This window comes from Eretmochelys imbricata, chromosome 8 (genome assembly GCF_965152235.1).
Source record: "Eretmochelys imbricata isolate rEreImb1 chromosome 8, rEreImb1.hap1, whole genome shotgun sequence".
Lineage (NCBI taxonomy): Eukaryota > Metazoa > Chordata > Testudines > Cheloniidae > Eretmochelys > Eretmochelys imbricata.
Window position 1 is genome coordinate 226911 of NC_135579.1, and position 20427 is coordinate 247337.

The 20427-nt window shown below is 48.5% G+C and overlaps 1 protein-coding gene across 4 annotated transcripts in view; it reads right to left on the reverse strand.

Annotated features, from left to right (window-relative positions):
* Positions 1-20427, reverse strand: part of KDM3B (lysine demethylase 3B) — a 135985-nt gene that overhangs the window by 40922 nt on the left and 74636 nt on the right. For all 4 annotated transcript variants that reach the window (XM_077823741.1, XM_077823742.1, XM_077823740.1 and 1 more), the window contains 3 exons: positions 19737-19938; positions 8698-8912; positions 3309-3461 (listed from right to left, as the gene is read on the reverse strand). In XM_077823741.1, coding sequence (XP_077679867.1) covers positions 3309-3461; positions 8698-8912; positions 19737-19938 — 570 coding nt within the window. The remainder of the gene's footprint in view (positions 1-3308; positions 3462-8697; positions 8913-19736; positions 19939-20427) is intronic.

The following is a 20427-nucleotide window of genomic DNA, read 5'->3' on the forward strand; positions in this document are numbered from 1 at the left end:
AACCCTTTTCCTTTCATGTCCCGAGGGACTCCCTCCATCGCCCCCAGATGCAGGAAGCTCCCGACCTCTTGAATGAGAAGCTGCTTGTGAGAAGGGTCACTGAAGAGGGACAAGGAAGGGGGTGGAATGGGAGGGAGTTGCAGCCGATAATTGCAGGGTGTAACCCTGGGATACTGTCTCTAGCATCCAGTGATCTGAGGTGATCTACAACCAGACTGAATGGTAGGGACAAAGACACTGATGAAAGAACAAGGTGGATCTGGGGAGTTGAATGGGACGCACCTCAAGAACACCTTCAAAATGAGTGCTTCTGGCCCCCAGGATGCTTTGCCAGGCTGGGGTGCATGGGTGAGTGGGAGGAGGAAGGGTGATGATGACTAAAGCTCGTGTCTCTATCCCTTCTCCTTGCAGACCCCTGTCCAGGCAACCAAAAAGCCTTGGCAGCAGCCGGAACAGCTTCCTCGCTGATTGTGGCATATGCAGACCCACAGAGCAAAGGGTGGCCAGAGTTCCTTTAGGCCATGCAGCCTTGCATCAGTCTGCTGTGCAAAGAAACCATTCTCATCAAATGGAAGATCTTGACTTGAGACCGGCATTTCCCGCAACAGGCCAGCAGTTGGAAGCCAGGAGCGGCACCTCATGACCGCCACCGATGCAACCACCCTAGCCAGCAAGTCAGCACCTCACTGCTGCAGTACCCTCCTCCACCAGGGTACCAAACTCCTGGGCCAAGGACTCCTTGAACTTATGGAGGGAGTCCCAAGTTGTATCTGCCCAAAAAAGCCTTGTAGTTTGCCACCCGGAACTGAAGGCTGGCTGTGGAATAAATTTTCCTCCCAAAAAGGTCCAGTCTGTTGGCCTCTATTTTTGGGGGTTGAACTAGTGTGCCCGTTTGTCCTTCTCTTTGGCCGCAGAGAGGACCAGTGAGCCTGGAGGCAGGTGGGTTTACAAATATTCAAACCCCTTGGCTGGGAGGCATGGATGATGGGGTTTGCCAGAGGGCCTTGGCTATTTTTAAGACTCCCATCATGCACCTGCAACACGGGCAGGAGTAGATGCCAAGAGCACGCTGAACAGGGTGTCTGCCTGTTCGGCCATCTCCTGTACCTCCAGGCCCATCACTTCTCAGCCATCCAGCGAAGCAGGGCCTGGTGCTCTCTGAAGTCCTCTGGCAGGCTGGCACTCAAGGGCCCCGCCACCACCTTGTCCGGGGATGAGGCTGAGGACTGGACCACCGGGGTAGGCCCCGAGGGAAGGGGGTTTTGGGGTGCACACTCGCTTCTCTACCCCGACCTCCAAGTACACTTCGCGCACCAAGGCCGGTGTTGTCGGTGCCATCAGCTGTTGCTCCAATGCGGCGGTCAAGAATGGTGCGAACGGGGCATCAGCATCACTTCCTCTCCACCCCCTCAGCTGTGAGAGGAATGAGGCAAGAGTCTGCCACAAAGTATTCGTAGTGGCTTGGATCGTTTTAATGCGTGGCAGTGCCACTCTTGATGGCTCCTCAGGGGTTAGCGTGTCCACCAAGGGGACCTCAGACTCGACCACCTCCTCGGCCTGTAGCCCCATGTTATGGGTGACCCTGCGCAACAGTTCCTGCTGCGCTCTATCATCACTGGGGGACAGCCCAGAGGACGAAGACCCGCCACCATCTCATCTGGTGAGGATGATGACTAAGTCCTAGATGGTACCAGGCCCTCTTGTCCCTCTGGATGCATCCTGCTCAGTGCCATGCTGTTCAGCACCGACAGTGGCCTTGGTGCCCATGGTGGAGCCAGGACCTGGACGGGGCTCTGCACCATGAAAAGAGAGGACTCGTTGCCTTGAGGTGAGGGACAGTGCAGAGGTGGTATAGGGGCGCGTCCTTCTGAAATTACAGACTGTGAGTCCCTGGAGTAAAGTGCCCGGGGTCTGGTGGTATGACCACGGGGTCCAGAAAAGCCATTGCGCAGCCATGGTGCCATTGCGCCTGCACACCACCATCCCCACCTGCTGCCTGTGGTGCCGCCGCGCCAATCGGTGCCGACTGCGCCTAGCATAGTAGGAATCCACCTCCGAGTCCAACGATGAGGAACCTGAGTGCGGAGACCATGGCGGTGCCAAGCAGAGAAGGCAAGCGGTGCCTCATCATCGCTGCACCTTGCAGTGCTGGAGGACTGTGGAGCCGTCATGGCAATCAAGCCCCTTGCCGCCTCAAATGTGTTCGGCGTGAAAGGGAGCTCCAGCTCCTCCACATGGCACACTCTAGCAGGAGAAACCCAAAGCATCGGACTCGCCGGACCCCTTTGCAGGCCCAAAGTCAATAGTGCTGGCTCCTGTGAGACCGGCACCAGATGCCCCTGCACGGTGGTGCTGTTAGACCCAGCTGCTGTCACCGTGGGCGAGCGCCCTCTATCGGTCTTCTTGTGCCGCTTATGTGGCACCAGTGAGCCCAAGTGGTGCTGTGTTGCCTCCGCGGGCTTCAGCATCGGGCAGTGACAGTGTTGAGGGGCTCTATGCCTACAGTCCTTCCTCGGTGCTGTTTCTTTAACGGAGGCCGGAGCGCTCCACATGGAGGTGCTCAGTGCAGCCTCCTGCTGGCCCAGAGCCGGCTGGGGACAGAGAGCTGCCTCCGTAAGGAGTTCTTAGAGCCTGAAGTACCTTTCCTTCTTGTTCTTGGGTGGAACCCTTTGCACATCTTGCAGTGATCTGATCTGATGTGCCTCCCCAAGACACTTAGGGCAGGAGTCGTGGGGTCCCCTGTTGGCATTGGCTTGTGGCAGGTGTCACATGGCTTAAACCCTTGGGATTGAAGCATGCTCCTGGAGCCCAAGGGGGGGAAGCCCCCCACTTCTACTTAACTAACTACTACTTAACTACAGGATAATCAAAAGTCAGATCACTAGGGAAAATGCTTGCCAAGGCAAGAGAGACACGCAGCTCTGACTGTCACTGGCAGTAAGGAACTGAAGAGGCGGTAGGTTGGCAAGGACCTATATACACCGCCATGAAGGCTCGATTCCAGGAGTCTCCACACCCGACCCAACAGGTACCACTAAGGGAAAAACCTTCCAACGACTGTGAACGCAGTGCATCCACACCTACTTGGAAACAACATGAGCAAGCACTTGAAGAACAGTGAAGACAGGGTGACAACAGGGGAGTACAGGGCAGAACAGAACAGAAAAAACCTCCCCCACTCTGTCAAACCCCTCCAACCTCTCACGTCAGTACTCCCTAACTCACCCTTAAAAACTCCAGCTAGCTCTCAGGAGTTTTTTACCTGGAAACTAGCCAGTTAAAGGGGTGTGGACAAATCTGGTACTCACCGCTACGTGGACGGTTCTTCCTCAGTCGATAACAGTCCAGACAGACTCCAAAACCACATTTGCGACAAACCCAATGAATATTGAAGAGGGTTGTCTCACATACATCGCACATCTCCCTCACACCACGGACAGCTCGCTTCCAGGCTACTTTCTCTACAAAGAAAAGGAGGAACATTTCAGGAATGAACGCTTGGATAACGGATTGTATAGCCCAGTGCGTAACCCCACTTGCTATCTTCAAGCACAGGACAGTCTTCACCGGAGTATGTCTATATGCAAAAGCTATTTGGGAGTACTGAAAGAGACCTGTGGGCAGGAAAAGCTTCAAATACAGTGCTTTAATTCCATTTCTCCCAAGTGAATTTGGAAATATCTTAGAAGCACCGCAGATAGAACCATTCATTGAGACAAGACTTCCTGAGGGGAGTTTGGGAGAGAACAGTTTGACATCTGCAGTACTGATCTTGTGAAACTTATTTCTACCATTGGAAAAGGGGAAAAAAACAAGCCTCCAAGAGCTGTAAGAAGCACAGGGGTATTTTGTGTGATCCACACAGAGTTTCAGCAAAAGGTATAAGAGAACTTACAGAAACTTCTGTGAAACTAGAAAACCTTATATTAATTACTATCTGTAAATAAAGTTTTAAAGACCTCTATAGATGACAAGCATATGATTTTAGTAATTTATCATAGACCTACCAGCTTCCTGGGTTTTCAGACTGACAGATCTGTAGGGAATATTCCCTCCAATTGGCTACTTTTCCCCTTTCCACTATGGCCATCCTCTGCATATACGCATGTAATGGGTTAAACACCTATATCACCAAGGAACGGATCTTCTCCTTGCACTGGCAGAGCTGGATCTAGCATAGCTCAGTCTGTCAGCCAAGCCAGGCCCTGTTGGGTGTGGGAAGAGGCATGTCCCTTCCCCTGAAGATCCTGGAGTTCTTCTTGGATGGGGGCTGCACAACGGGGCACCCCCTAAAGATAGCAGGATGGGAGGATACAGGCCTTCACACTAGAGCAGAGGTATGTGAGGGGACTGGGCAGCATATCAAAGGCAATGCATGAGGGCAGAGACTTGGCGGGTGGAGGAGAGGAGGGGAGCCACGAGACAGCAACACATTTGTTTCAGGCTTGGATTGTTGTTGTTGGATTTTCAAAGGGGGGGGGGGTAGAGGAGCACTCCAGGAACCTTACCCACTGACTGGGACCTCACTGGTTAGGCAACAATTTCTCTAATGAGACAAGAGGCAGCAGTATTTTCACTCTCTTCATTGTTGCTAGTGAAAGCAGAGGCAGGAAGATCCAGAGAAAGGTGGGGAGTTGATCTGAGAGTCTATTAGGTATTAACAGAACGAGTACTTCACCAGGAGGGGTGACAGGTTTGTAGAAATTCTGGTGGTACCCAGAACCCGCCCCAACTCTGCCCCCCACCTGCCCAAGGCTCTGGGAGGGAGTTTGGGGATGGGAGGGGGTGCAGGGGTGAGGGCTGTGGGGTGAGGCTGCAGATGAGGGGTTTGGGGTATGGAAGGGGCTCTGGGGATGGGAGGGGGTGCAGGGGTGAGGGCTGTGGGGTGAGGCTGCAGATGAGGGGTTTGGGGTATGGAAGGGGCTCAGGGCAAGAGTAGGGGTGTAGGGGGTGAGGGCTTTGTCTGGGGCTGGGAATGAGGGGTTTGGGGTGTCGGAGGGGCTCAGGGTAAGAGGAGGAGTGTGGGGGGTGAGGGCACTGTGGTGGGGCTGAGGGGTTAGAGACACTCAGGGCTGGGGCAGAGGGTTGCGGTGCAAGGGGATGAGGGCCCTGGCTGGGACTGGAGATGAGGGGTTTGTGGTGTTGGAGGGGGCTCGGGCAGAGGATTGAGGGTGTGGTGGGGTGCTGAAAGATCTGGCTGGGAGTGTGGGCTCTGGGGTGAGGCAGGGCTGGGGATGAGTTTGGGGTACAGGCAGACTGCTCCGGGACAGGGGCCGGAGAGGACTCCCCCCCAGCCCTTTCCCTGCCAGCAGCAGCGAGCTCTGAGGGAGGAGCCCCCCTTTCCTGCTCCCCCAGCAGCACACTCACCCCCACCACTGTCACTGCATGTACTCCTAGGAACCCTCTCAGGTCCAGGAATCTCCCTCGCCTCCCCCGTTGTGGGTGCTGCGTGCACCTCCTCCCCTGCTGTTACCCCTGACTGTAGCCTCACTGGGGGTGAGGGACGGGGCTGCCTCCTTGCCCAGCATGGGGCAGGAGTGGTGACCGAGGGCAGGGGGCCCCCTGTGCTGGTGGAGGGTCCCGCTGGAAAAGGGAAGGGTCTGAGGGGGAAGGGCAGGCTCAGTCAGTCTGCCCTGGCAGTGGAGATAGGGGGCACTAGGACCCTGTGGTAGGGGAAAGGCAGCCAATTGGCAGAGATTTCCCCACAAACTAGAGGTGTCTATGTGGAAAAGCCATAGAATTAGCAGGTCTGGGGGTGTGCGTGCATACGGAACCAGTGGATGGGTGACTAAAGAATTAACTGTATCTGAGGAGCACATACAATAGGCATATAAGGCGGGCATGGGTGTGAAACTGCTAATATGTATCAAAATTCATGAGCATTTATCTGAATTCATGTAAATATAAACTAAAATCTGTAGGATTACAGTTTGTAAATGTTGGTAGGTTTGTCAAAGAATTTAGTTTACCTTTTTCAAAATTGGAACAATTTAAATCTAGATAACATTCACAACATCCATGCTGAAAAATTATGTAAAAGAGTTGCAAAGTCAGAGAAAACCCACTGGTTCTTACTAACTCTTAAACAGAAAATATATTTAATTACAAAAATATTGTTTCCCATTTTTCACATATGCAATTTCTTAAAGAAATTTTTTTCAACAGGAAGGCTTTCTGTTCATGGTTTCCGCCAAAATGTAAAGTTGATTTTGTAAGTGTGAAGAAAATTTTGAACCATCTGAGTTAAGGAAAGTTACACTTTCTTTTTTAATGCAGAGGAAAAAGTGTTTAAGTACATTCTGGCAGGGTTGAATCAAAGCATCTTAACATTTGGATGCTGAACCCCTGAACAGAGCTTATTAGGAACTTTGCGATTTTGTTATGCTTGAAATTAATTGGTTTTGATGAAGGTTTGACAAATGTATTCTGAGCACATGCAGTTGAAAGTTTACAACTAGAGATGTGCAATTTGGCAAACACACACACAGACATCCCAGACCACCAAACCCAGAACCATTAGCCTCCCAACACACTAAAGCTCAGCTTTTTCTTGGAGCATTTCAGAGGCAAGATGGTGAGATGAGGGCTGTACTATGGTTAGTGTGGTGCAAAGGAGTGAATTTTGGTCGTACAGGCAGTCAGCAGTGGATTCAATAAGTTCTGCCATTAAGAAATTGCAATAAATAGCATATGCATCCATGATCAGTGGCCCAAAGTCTTACTCCATCCCAAAGTAGAGCTGCCCATGTGAACAGTAGATTACATTCATTTCATTTTCTCAGGGTCTTGGGTCAGTCAGTTGCTGAAGGGAAATAATTTTTGCATTTCCTTATTTAATATGGAATTAACAGTTTCTGGCAACTTATTTGTTCTTTCACAGGACAAACTATTCTGACGGAAGAGGAAACTCTCTGAAGATGGTCTCAGTTTCTCACACACTCTAGAGGAAGAAACACAACCTCCTCTTTGGAAAAAGGAAAGCAGAAGTGTTACAAGGATCAAAATGTATTCCTTCAGTCTAGGGCTGTCGATTAATTGCAGTTAACTCTCGTGATTAACTCAAAAAAATTAATCACCATTAAAAAAATTGTGATTAACCACAGTTTTCATTGCACTGTTAAATAGAATACCAATTGGAATTTAATAAATATTTTTGATGATTTTCTACATTTTCACATACACTTTGATTTCAATTACAACATAGAATACAATATATATTATTTATTACAAATTTGCACTGGAGAAATGATAAACAAAAGAAATAGAATTTTTCAATTCACCCTATACAATTACTGTAGTGCAATCTCTGTCGTGAAAGTGCAACTTACCACTGTAGGGGTTTTTTTTGTTTGGCTGGTTTTTTACATAACTGCACTCAAAAACAAAACAATGTAAAACTTCAGAGCCTAAAAGACCACTCAGACCTACTTCATTTTCAGCCAATCGCTAAGACAAACAAGTTTGTTTACATTTCCAGGAGATAATGCTGCCTTTTTCTTATTTACAGTGTCACCAGAAAGCGAGAACAGGCATTTGCATGCAGTTTTGTAGCCGGCATTGCAAAGTATTTATGTGCCAGATATGCTAAACATTCTTACGGTCCTTCATGCTTTGGTCACCATTCCAGAGGACATGCTTCCATGCTGATGACGCTTGTTAAAAAAATAATGCATTAATTAAATTTGTGACTGAACTCCTTGGGGGGGAAACTGTATGCCTCCTGCTGCTTTACCTGAAGTCTGCCATATATTTCATGTTACAGCAGTCTTGGATGATGACCCAGCACATTTGTTTTAAGAACACTTTCACAGCAGATTTCACAAAATGTAAAGAAGATACCAATGTGAGATTTCTAAAGATAGCTCAGCACTCGACCCAAGGTTTAAGAATCTGAAGTGCCTTCCAAAATCTGGGAAGGACAAGGTGTGGCGCATTCTTTCAGAAGTCATGAAAGAGCAACACTCCAATGCAGAAGTTACAGAACCCGAATCACCAAAAAAGAAAATGAACTTTCTGCTGGTGGCATCTGACTCAGATAATGAAAATGAACATGTGTCAGTCTGCACTGCTTTGGACTGTTATCGAGCAGAACCCGTCACAGCAGAACACGTCCCCTGGAATGGTGGTTGACACATGAAGGGACACAGGAATCTTTAGCACTTCTGGCACATAAATATTTTGCAACGCCGGTTACAACAGTGCCATGAGAATGCCTGTTCTCACTTTCAGGTGACAATGTAAACAAGAAGCAGACAGCATTATCTCCTTCAAATGTAAACAAACCTGTTTGTCTGAGCGATTGGCCAAACAAGAAGTAGGACTGAGGGGACTTACAGGCTCTAAAGTTTTGCATTATTTTATTTTTGAATGCAGCTTTTTGTACATAATTCTACATTTGTAAGTTCAACTTTCATGATAAAGAGATTGCCCTACAGGACTTATATTAGATTAACTGAAAAATACTATTTTTTGTTTTTTTACAGTCCAAATACATATCAAAAATAAATATGAAGTGAGCACTGTACACTTTGTATTGTGTGTTGTAATTGAAATCAATAGATTTGAAAATGTAGAAAACATCCCAAAATATTTAAATAAATGGTATTCTATTATGTTTAATCGCTTGACAGCCCTGCTTCAGTCCCATTCCACTGTACTGTACAGACATTACTAAAAGGAGTAAAACCAACAGCTTACGGTGTGGCTCCACCATCATCATTGCCTCCTTCTCAGACATAACAAGTTGGCAGAACTGGTCCCCAACATTGGCCAGGATATATTTAGAGGTCTCCAGGTCAATACCCTCTGCAGGGGAAGACGACGGAATCCACAGGCTCATGGCATCAGGGTCACTCTGCTGGGGATTTAAGAATCCCTCCACTCGTAGGATACCTTTCCGAGTAAATATCAGTCTGAAACAAAACAGTATAAGCTAGTCAACAAGAAGCACAATGGTTGCTATCTACCTTCTGCAGCCATCCAAGTCACAACATGCACCCAGAAAGGAGAAGAAAGGTTTCTTCTACACCTATACTGTTCAACCAGTGCAATTCATATCTATACCCAGAAAGGCACAGCAGGTTATGTGAAGGCAATGGCAGTAGACAGCTATTAGGAAATGGATCCATCCCTTACAAGCAAGTGATGGGGAGCCCTACGTAAGGAAAATGATTCAGGTTTGGGAAATAACAGTACTGAAAAGTGTCAAGGGATCACAGTGATAAAAGTCATCTGGATTTATCTGGTCTGGTAGGTGACAGTATCTAAAGTCCTGTGCACTGTTCTCCACTGTGACTCTTAACACAAGTTATTTCCTAGATTCTGAAAAAATACTGTAGGGGAACAGGGGAAAAAAAAAAATCAGGAATTGGGAATAGGATACAGAGCCTTTCCCTACTAACTCAAAGTTAGCCTACACTGTTAGGCCCAGATTTTTAAAGGTATTTAGGTGTTGCTGCACTCAGCGTTACAATGCCTAACTGACTTAGAAGCCCAAGTCTCATTTTCTAACGGGATTTAGGCATTATCAATAGGATTTCAGCTCCTAAATGCCTAAATCCCTTTTTAGAAAAACGAGACTTCAGCATTGCAAAGCTGAGTGCAGCTATACCAAATACCTTTAAAAATGTGGTCCCCAGGGACAAAGTTGATGTAACTTGACAACTGTTTCAATGGCTGATATGTTAGAACTGATCTCAGCCTGGCTTATACTGGACATGCAAAATATCCACCATACATGCCACCAGTCTCAGCAAAAACCAGTGCCAGTTGTCAGAGGAAGAACTACTCTTCAGTCACAGAGGAAGCCCCCCAGATCAAAGTTGACGTACATCTGGCAGGGGGACCATGTTATATCAAGGAAGCTTGAACTTCTGCTGAACTCTCTAAGAGGAGAGCTTATTTCTCCAGAGTGTCAATCTAACTTCTCACCCTTGTACCAATTTAGTTTTAAAACCAATGAAGGGAGAGACAAAGCACCACCTCTCCCCCAACCATCCCCCCAACAAAGCCAAACCAAACCAAACTGGTTACTAAAGAGAACTGGATAAATTCATGGAGGTTAAGTCCATTAATGGCTATTAGCCAGAGTGGGTAAGAAATGGTGTCCCTAGCCTCTGTTCGTCAGAGGGTGGAGATGAATGGCAGGAGAGAGATCACTTGATCACCACCTGTTAAGTTCACTCCCTCTGGGGCACCTGGAATTGGCCCCTGGTCGGTAGACAGGATACTGGGCTGAATGGACCTTTGGTCTGACCCAGTATGGCCATTCTTATGTTCTAACCTTCCTTAACTGTTGTTCAAGATAGAATCATAGGACTGGAAGGAACCTTGAGAGGTATAGTCCAGTCCCCTGCACTCATGGCAGGAGTAAGTATTATCTAGACCATCCCTGACAGATGTTTGTCTAACCTGCTCTTAAAAATCTCCAATGATGGAGATTCCACAACATCTCTGGACACTTTTATTCCAGAGCTTAACCACCCTGATAGGAAGTTTTTCCTAATGTCCAACCTAAACCACCCTTACTGCAATATAAGCCCATTGCTTCTTGTCCTATCCTCAGACGTTAAAGAGAAGAATTTGTCCTCTCTCCTCCTTGTAACAACCTTTTATGTACTTGAAAACTATTATGTCCCCCTCTCAGTCTTCTCTTCTTCAGACTAAACAAACCCATTTTTTTCAATCTTCCTTCATAGGTCATGTTTTCTCAACCTTTAATCATTTTTGTTGCTCTTCTCTGGACTCTCTCTAATTTGTCCACATCTTTCCTGAAATGTTGCACCCAGAACTGGACACAATACTCCTGTTGAGGCCTTATCAGTATGGAGTGTGCTTGATTGGTGGTTTGAAAAGTGTGAATTGGGAGTGCTTTGTTCCAGGTGAGCCTTGAGTGGGCCTGACTGTATAAAAGCCAGTCAGCTGCGAGCCAGCTGAGCAGCTAACAGCAGAGCGGCTAACAGAGGGAGTTTGCCTGGGAGTTCGCCTGGGGAGAGCCTGCTGAGGCTTACATGTTGCCGGCTTCTCTGAGTAGTTACTACAACTCCTGAGTGAGCTCGTAGAAGGAAGGTAATATGGATTGGGGGTGTTCAACTGTTGTGACCTGCACTGGATGTGCCATGCTCGTCTTTCTTCCAGAGGACAGAAGCGACTTTGTCTGTACAAAGCGCAAGCTGGTCTCCATACTGGAAGAGAAGGTTCAAGGTCTGGAGCAACAGGTATCGACCCTGCATTGCATAAGAGAAACTGAAGATTTCCTGGACAGACGTCAGGATATGCTTCTATGGGCATAATGTCCTGAAGATTCAGAGCAGGCTGCGCAGCGGGGACAGGAGGACGGTGAAGAAATTTGGCAGCATGTGACCTCCAGAAGAAGAAAGGGGAGCGTCCATGTACCAGCAACGCAGATAGAGGTAAGTAACCGTTTCATGTTCTCTCCACAGGTACTAATGCAGAGAGTGGACTAGATGATACGTGTGAGGGAAGGGAACAGAAGGAGACTCCGCCGATTGGAAGGCATGAGATGCACTGTCCTGGGGTTGGGGGTTCCACGATCACCGCTCCCAAGAGAAGGAGGTGGGTGGTGGTGGTCAGGGACTCTCTCCTCAGGGGGACTGAGTCATCTATCTGCCGCCCCGACTGGGAAAACCGAGAAGTCTGCTGCTTGACAGGAGCTAGGATTCACAATGTGATGGAGAGACTGCAGAGACTCATCAAGCCATCGGATCACTACCCCTTCCTGCTTCTCCACGTGGGCACCAATGATACTGCCAGGAATGACCTTGAGCGGATCACTGTGGACTACATGGCTCTGGGAAGAAGGATAAAGGAGTTTGAGGCGCAAGTAGTCTTCTCGTCCATCCTCCCCGTAGAAGGAAAAGGCCTGGGTAGAGACCGTCAAATCGTGGAAGTCAATGAATGGCTACGCAGATGGTGTCGGAGAGACGGCTTTGGATTCTTTGACTATGGAATGGTGTTCCAAGAAGGATGAGTGCTAGCCAGAGACAGGCTCCACCTAACAAAGAGAGGGAAGAGCATCTTTGCAAGCAGGCTGGCTAACCTAGTGAGGAGTGCTTTAAACTAGGTCCACCAGGGGAAGGAGACCAAAGCCCCGAGGTAAGTGGGGAAGTGGAATACCGGGAGGAAGCACGAGCAGGAGCGTGCGAGAGGGCAGGGCTCCTGCCTCATACTGAGAAAGAGGGACGATCAGCGAGTTATCTCAAGTGCCTATACACAAAGGCAAGAAGCCTGGGAAACAAGCAGGGAGAACTGGAGGTCCTGGCACAGTCAAGGAATTATGATGTGATTGGAATCACAGAGACTTGGTGGGATAACTCACATGACTGGAGTACTGTCATGGATGGATATAAACTGTTCAGGAAGGACAGGCAGGGCAGAAAAGGTGGGGGGAGTTGCCCTGTATGTAAGGGAGCAGTATGACTGCTCAGAGCTCAAGTATGAAACTGCAGAAAAACCTAAGTGTCTCCGGATTAAGTTTAGAAGTGTGAGCAACAAGGGTGATGTCGTGGTGGGAATCTGCTATAGACCACCGGACCAGGGGGATGAGGTGGACGAGGCTTTTTTCCAGCAACTCACAGAAGTGACTAGATCGCATGCCCTGGTTCTCATGGGAGATGTCAATCACCCTGATATCTGCTGGGAGAGCAATATAGCGGTGCACAGACAATCCAGGAAGTTTTTGGAAAGGGTAGGGGACAATTTCCTGGTGCAAATGCTGGAGGAACTAACTAGGGGCAGAGCTCTTCTTGACCTGCTGCTCACAAACCGGGAAGAATTAGTAGGGGAAACTAAAGTGGATGGGAACCTGGGAGGCAGTGACCATGAGATGGTAGAGTTCAGGATCCTGACACAGGGAAGAAAGGAGAGCAGCAGAATATGGACCCTGGACTTCAGAAAAGCAGACTCTGACTCCCTCAGGGAACTGATGGGCAGGATCCCCTGGGAGAATAACATGAGGGGGGAAAAAGAAAAGGAGTACTTGTGGCACCTTAGAGACTAACCAATTTATTTGGGCATAAGCTTTCGTAAGCTACAGCTCACTTCATCGGATGCATAAAGGAAAGGAGTCCAGGACAGCTGGCTGTATTTTAAAGAATCCTTATTGAGGTTACAGGGACAAACCATCCCAATGTGTAGAAAGAATAGTAAATATGGCAGGTGACCAGCTTGGCTTAACAGTGAAATCCTTGCTGATCTTGAACACAAAAAAGAAGCTTACAAGAAGTGGCAGATTGGACAAATGACCAGGGAAGAGTATAAAAATATTGCTCGGGGATGCAGGAGTGAAATCAGGAAGGCCAAATCACACCTGGAGTTGCAGCTAGCAAGAGATGTTAAGAGTAACAAGAAGGGTTTCTTCAGGTATGTTGGCAACAAGAAGACAGTCAAGGAAAGCGTGGGCCCCTCACTGAATGAGGGAGGCAACCTAGTGACAGAGGATGTGGAAAAAGCTAATGTACTCAATACTTTTTTTGCCTCTGTCTTCATGAACAAGGTCAGCTCCCAGACTACTGCACTGGGCATCACAGCATGGGGAGGAGGTGACCAGCCCTCTGTGGAGAAAGAAGTGGTTCGGGTCTATTTAGAAAAGCTGGATGAGCACAAGTCCATGGGGCTGGATGCGCTGCATCTGAGAGTGCAAAAGGAGTTGGCGGATGTGATTGCAGAGCCATTGGCCATTATTTTTGAAAACTCATGGCGATCAGGGGAAGTCCCAGACGACTGGAAAAAGGCTAATGTAGTGCCCATCTTTAAAAAAAGGGAAGAAGGAGGATCCTGAGAATTACAGGCCAGTCAGCCTCACCTCAGTCCCTAGAAAAATCATGGAGCAGGTCCTCAAGGAATCAATTCTGAAGCACTTAGAGGAGAGGAAAGTGATCAGGAACAGTCAGCATGGTTTCACCAAGGGCAAGTCATGCCTGACTAATCTAATTGTCTTCTATGACGAGATAACTGCCTCTGTGGATGAAGGGAAAGCGGTGGACGTGTTGTTCTTTCACTTTAGCAAAGCTTTTAACATGGTCTCCCACAGTATTCTTGCCAGCAAGTTAAAGAAGTATGGGCTGGATGAATGGACTATAAGGTGGATTGAAAGTTGGCTAGATTGTCGGGCTCAACGGGTAGTGATCAATGGCTCCAAGTCTAGTTGACAGCCGGTGTCAAGTGGAGTGCCCCAAAGGTCGGTCCTGGGGTCGGTTTTGTTCAATATCTTCATAAATGATCTGGAGGATGGTGTGGATTGCACCCTCAGCAAGTTTGCAGATGACACTAAACTGGGAGGAGAGGTAGATACGCTGGAGGGCAGGGATAGGATACAGAGGGCCCTAGACAAATTGGAGGATTGGGCCAAAAGAAATCTGATAAGTCTGATAAGAAATCTGATAAGAGTCCTGCACTTAGTACGGAAGAATCCAATGCACTGCTACAGACTAGGGACCGAATGGCTCGGCAGCAGTTCTGCAGAAAGGGACCTAGGGGTTACAGTGGACGAGAAGCAGGATATGAGTCACCAGTGTGTCCTTGTTGCCAAGAAGGCCAATGGCATTTTGGGATGTATATATAGGGGCATTGCCAGCAGATCGAGGGACCCCTCTATTCAACACTGGTGAGGCCTCATCTGGAGTAGTGTGTCCAGTTTTGGGCCCCACGCTACAAGAAGGATGTGGAAAAATTGAAAGAGTCCAGCGGAGGGCAACAAAAATGATTAGGGGACTGGAACACATGACTTATGAGGAGAGGCTGAGGGAACTGGGATTGTTTAGCCTGCAGAAGAGAAGAATGAGGGGGGATTTGATAGCTGCTTTCAGCTATCTGAAAGGGGATTCCAAAGAGGATGGCTCTAGACTGTTCCCAGTAGTAGCTGATGACAGAACAAGGAGTAATGGTCTCAAGTTGCAGTGGGGGAGGTTTAGGTTGGATATTAGGAAAAACTTTCACTAGGAGGGTGGTGAAACACTGGAATGCGTTACCTAGGGAGGTGGTGGAATCTCCTTCCTTAGAGATTTTTAAGGTCAGGCTTGACAAAGCCCTGGCTGGGATGATTTAGTTGGGGATTGGTCCTGCTTTGAGCAGGGGGTTGGACTAGATGATCTCCTGAGGTCCCTTCCAACCCTGATATTCTATGATTCGAGAAGAAGAATTACTTCTCATGTCTTGCTTACAAAACTCCTGCTAATACATCCCAGAATTATGTTTACCTTTTTTTTGCAACAGTATTACACTGTTGACTCATATTTAGCCTGTGATCCAGGATGACTAAAACATAGCCTTAGTCAGGGGTATTTTTAAAAAAGTCATGGACAGGTCAGGGGCAGTAAACAAAAATTCACGGCCCGTAACCTGTCCATGACTGTATTACATACCTCTGACTAATTCTGGGGATGGCGGTGGCCCAGGAGGGCTTGGGAGGGCGGGGGGGTGTTAGCCTGGGTGCGCCACGGGTGCCAGCAGCCCTGGACCTTCGTTGGTGCTGGGGTATGGAGTGAGTTGTTGGGGCGGTGGGGCTGGCAGGCTCCCTACCTGGCTCCGTACCTCCCTGGAAGCGGCAACATCCCCCTCCCTCAGCTCCTAGGAAGGGGCGTGGCCAAGCAGATCTGCATGCTGCCTCTGCCCCAAACACCGGTTCCGCAGCTCCCATCGGCTGGGAACCAGAGCTGCCTAGCCACGCCTCTGCTTAGGAGGTGAGGGATGTCGCCACCGAGACAATGACTTTGGATATAAGATCCGACAGTCTGGAATTGGGTCTGCGGAAGGAAGGCTCTGGCTTAGGTTGAGTCGAGCACTGCCCCAGTAAACTCTCTTCTCTGAACTGGAACAAAGAGTTGACTTTTGCTCATTTATCAAAAGGCCCAGCGCTAAGATGATGAACGAATGGGAGAGCAGTGAATTGGTAGTGGCATTGGTTTACAATAAACCTGAGAAATCTTCTGTGGCCACAGAAGATACAAATGTGAAAGTAGGCATCCTTTATATCAAGAGAGGCATACCAGTACCCTGATGGAGGCCCGGGAGACCATGCGGAACCTCAGTTTCTTGAGATACCTATTGAGGTGACAGGTCCAAAATGGGCCAAAGCTCCCCTTGACCTTTGGGATCAGGAAATATCAGGAGTAAAACCCCTTCCTCGCGAGTCTTGAGGAACCTTCTCCATGGCCCCCATCTACAGGAGGGACTGTACCTCCTGGGCAAAGAGTTGCTTGTGAGAAGGGTCCCTGAAGAGGGACAGGAATGGAGGGTAGGAGGGAGGGGTGGATGTAAACTGAAAGGTATAGCTGATGGTCACCGTACTTAGCACCCAGCAGTCCGATGTTATGCAAGACCACGCTAGGCTGAAGTTGGATAGACAGTCCGAAAACAAAGGGCAGACAGGATCTGAAACAGGAACTGGTATAGCACCCTCAGGCATACCTTCAAAAGGCCTGCTTGGGCCCACTGGGAAGTACTTATGTGACCCCTTCGGGGAGGTTGAGGGAAGCTGTTGATGCTGCTTCTAACCTCTCCCGTTCCTTTTATAGGATTCCTGTCTCGGAGATGGAGCCGAGAAACGTGGTGGCTGTTGGGGCCTGAAGTGCTTCCTGGAAGCCGATGGAGTGTAGAGGCCCAGGGACCTGAGAGTGGCCCCTGAGTCCTTCACGCCATGAAGTCTTGTGTCTGTCTGTTCTGAGAATAAAGAGGAATCTTCAAAGGGGAGATCCTGGGTGGACTGTTGGACCTCATGAGGAAGTTTGAGGACTGGAGCCAAGAGCATTGCCTCACGGTGACAGCAGAGGTCACTGTCCATTGCTGAGTCAGCTGCATCCAGAGCTGCCTGGAGAGATGTCCCAGCCACATTCTTACCTTCCTCAAGAGGGCAGAGAATTTCTGCCTTGAGTCCTGCAGCAGAGTGTCTTTAAACTTGGCTAAGGAATCCCACAGATTATAGTCATATCTCCAGATACGCAGCTGTAGGCTACACATTGAATACATTTTTCTCCCGACCAGCTCTAGTTTTATTGCATCCTTTTGTTTGGGGGGTAGCACTGGCCCTGATGCCCCTGTCATTGGCTGCTGACACAACCAGGGACCCTGGTGGGGGGTGGGAGTATAGGTACTTGTACCCACTTGCTGGCACATAATATTTCTTTTCTGCCCTCTTTGAGGTGGGGAACAGAGAAGGAGTTTGCCACAGGGCCTCGACCGAACCCATTACAATCTCATTAATGAGCAAGGCCATTTTGGAGGGAGCAGCTGCAGCCAGAATGTCAATAAGGCCGTGTCTACACTACCCGCCAGATTGGTGGGTAGTGATCTATCAGGGATCGATTTATTGTGTCTAGCATAGACGCGATAAATCGATCCCCGATCGCTCTGCCATCGACTCTGGAACTCCACCAGGGCGAGAGGCGGAAGCTGAGTTGACGGGGGAGTGGTGGCCGTCGATCCCGCGCCGCAAGGACGCGAAGTAAGTGATTCTAAGTCGATCTAAGATACGTTGACTTCAGCTACGCTATTCTAGTAGCTAAAGTTGCGTATCTTAGATCGATCCCCCCGCAGTGTAGACCAGGCCTAAGGCTGTGGGATGATTCCTTAAGCTCCTCAAGCTCCAGCCCCAGGTTAGCTGCTTTCCACTTCAGAAGGTCCCGATGGGCCCAGAGGTTGTCCTGAGGAGCGAGCTACTCAGCCCCAAGTCAGCCTCCTCTGGGGAGGAAATGGCAGCCACTTGCACCAGAGAAGGGACTTCTTCCTCAGCCGCAATGACATCCATGGGAACTATATCCTGAACATCGATACCAGGGTCAGCGTCAGGTGCTGAGTGGAAAGGAGCAGTAGCCTCTCTCTTGAAATCATCAAGTATGATCAATGGTAGGGAGGACCCAGTACCGGCGAAAACACCCAAGGGTTACCATATGGCCACTGCATAGGCCGCTGACCTGTTGGCCAGGTGCTGGCAGGGGGACTCGCGCCAAGGTCAGGTGGCACATAGGGGAGCCCTACGTTCAGCCTTCAGACTCAGAAGTCCTCCCTCGTGACCACAGTGGAGTAGTACCCCTCTCTGCCTCCATTCAATCCCGGGGGTCCGAGGACTGGAGATGGTCGTGATGACAGTATCAGGGTCAGCTTGCCACTAGAAGGTCCCAGGGCACTCAGTCCCAGGAAGGAGCTCTAAGATCCATGCTCCTTCCTGCTCACGGACATTGGGACCGGCAGCTGTCCCATCAGAGTTGGGGGAATCAGGAGCAAAAGTAAGTCCCTGGCTGCTGCAAAGGCCTCAGGGATCGATGGAACCATCAGACTGCTGATACCACAGTGGCTTCCAGGTGTCGGCAGAGGGTCCCACACTGGACTCTGTTGTGGGCATAGTTAACAATGCCACCATGGGACCGGGGGTGGAGGAGTTGCTTGACGCAGGTCACACACTGCTGCTTTGGCCATGCTTGTCCTCCTTCTGCACTGTCGGTGTGCTGCTTTTTGTGCTTCTTCCTTGGCACTGGAGATTAACAGCGCTGGGAAGAGCACAGTGCCAGAGAAGCACTTCACAGTGAGGCTGAAGTGCTCGGTGTCGAATCAAAGCGGCTTGGCTCTGAGGCCGATCCGAGAGCGGTTTCTATTAGGATAGCCTTTAATCTTATTTCTCGATTTCTTTTTTTGTGCGCAGTCCAAAAGTCCTGACAAAACTGGCACTTGGCCCTCACATGAGTTTCTCTCAAGCATTTCAAGCAGCTAGAGCGTGGGTCGCTCATGGGCATAGGTTTGATGCAGGAGGCACATGGTTTGAAGCCCTGGAACCAGGTCATGCCTGGCCCCTGGAGTGAAAAGAGTCCCTCAACGATAGGGATTATCGATTTACGCTAACTACAATATCTATATGCACTAAAACTGTACTTGAACTAACAAACTATGAATCAGAGTTCAAAAACCACTGAAAATAAGTCTTGCCGAAGCAAGAGAGGTCATTCCAACAACCGTCACGGGCAGTAAGAAGGAATTGAGAGGGTGCATGATGGCGGCACCTCTTATACTGGCGCATGAGCATGTGGCACCAGAGGGTGCTAGAGCCGGCCTGAAGGATACCACAGAAAGAAAAAGCTCGGACAATGGTGTACTTTGTAGTAATATACTGTGCATTGGAGTCACTGCTTTTTATTTCTCTAAAAATTAGCTGCTTATCTTTCTCCAAACCATGCAAGCACACAGTCAGGAGGGCCTGGTTAAGGAGATCAAGAGATACCACCCATTAAGGAACTGGGCAAGTGGTTGGTGTACCATGGAGACACACACAGCTACTCTTAAGGCCAGTTACATATTTTCTCCAACATTAGCTTTGAACTGGCAAAATTCAATTAGTTGTTAGCTAGTCTAAAAATCCTAACTCTGTCCCAAACTCATTAAAGAAAGCTGGAAAAGAATAGTTATTTCAGTACAGGATCTTACTATCCAGCCGTAAAAGTTTACTGAGCTTTGGAAACAAATTCAGTCTCCTCAGACCTGGCATGAAGCCATCCAGTTAGTGTCATATAGCTGTAGCTTTTGAAGTTAGCTGAAGCGGGATAACAGCAATGGCAGCTGTTCTCCTTGCAGGACAATGATAGAACTCCAGCCAGATGACAGTTTTTGGAATAGTCAAAACCTTCATTAGACTACCCAGGCAAGTTAAAATGTCCAAGAACAAAATATTTAGCACTTCACAAGCCTGAAGTGCTCCATAAACGTTACATATGAAGCAGAGAGAGATTCAGCACCTCCGAAAATGGAAAAAGCGACAGGCCACAGTTGAGTCATCCTGCTCCTGCTCCTTAAACTTGCGGTACCGCTCCAGACGACACTCTCGACACTTGTGCAGATGAGGGGCTACATTGATGCAAGATCCATCCTGGAGGAACGGCTCTCCTGACTGCTTCAGTTTCCTCACCTTACTCATGTCTTTCAGCACAGACTGGCCAACTGTATTGAAAAGGAAAAATGAGAACCCATCAGTCAAACTACAACAGCAAATGGTCAACTCTAAGAAGCATATTTTCCAAGATCCTCTCTGAAAAGTGCATTCCTTCCAGAGTAATTAACCCAGGGTTACCCCTTGAACAGCAGACTGCTCCCCCTAGTTTTGATAGAAACTTGCCTACAACAGGCTTCCCAAACATGCCACACCACTTCAGTGATGGGTATTTTAGAAAGAAATAATGCAGAATGTGAAAAACAATTTGGCTGAATAATGTATCCACTTAAAATGCTGAAAAATTAGCTAAATGCATCTACAAGCAATTCCAAACACTTCTTACTCTTCTCAGAGCACTGGATAGTACCATATGCTTCAAAAAAAAACTGCCTTAATTGACAGTTGTGGAATAACATGCCAATGGGAAAGTCTGTTAATGGTTATCTTTAATTCTGAAGCATACCCCTGTTAACTGTGTCCTGAACTTTCAAAGCTTG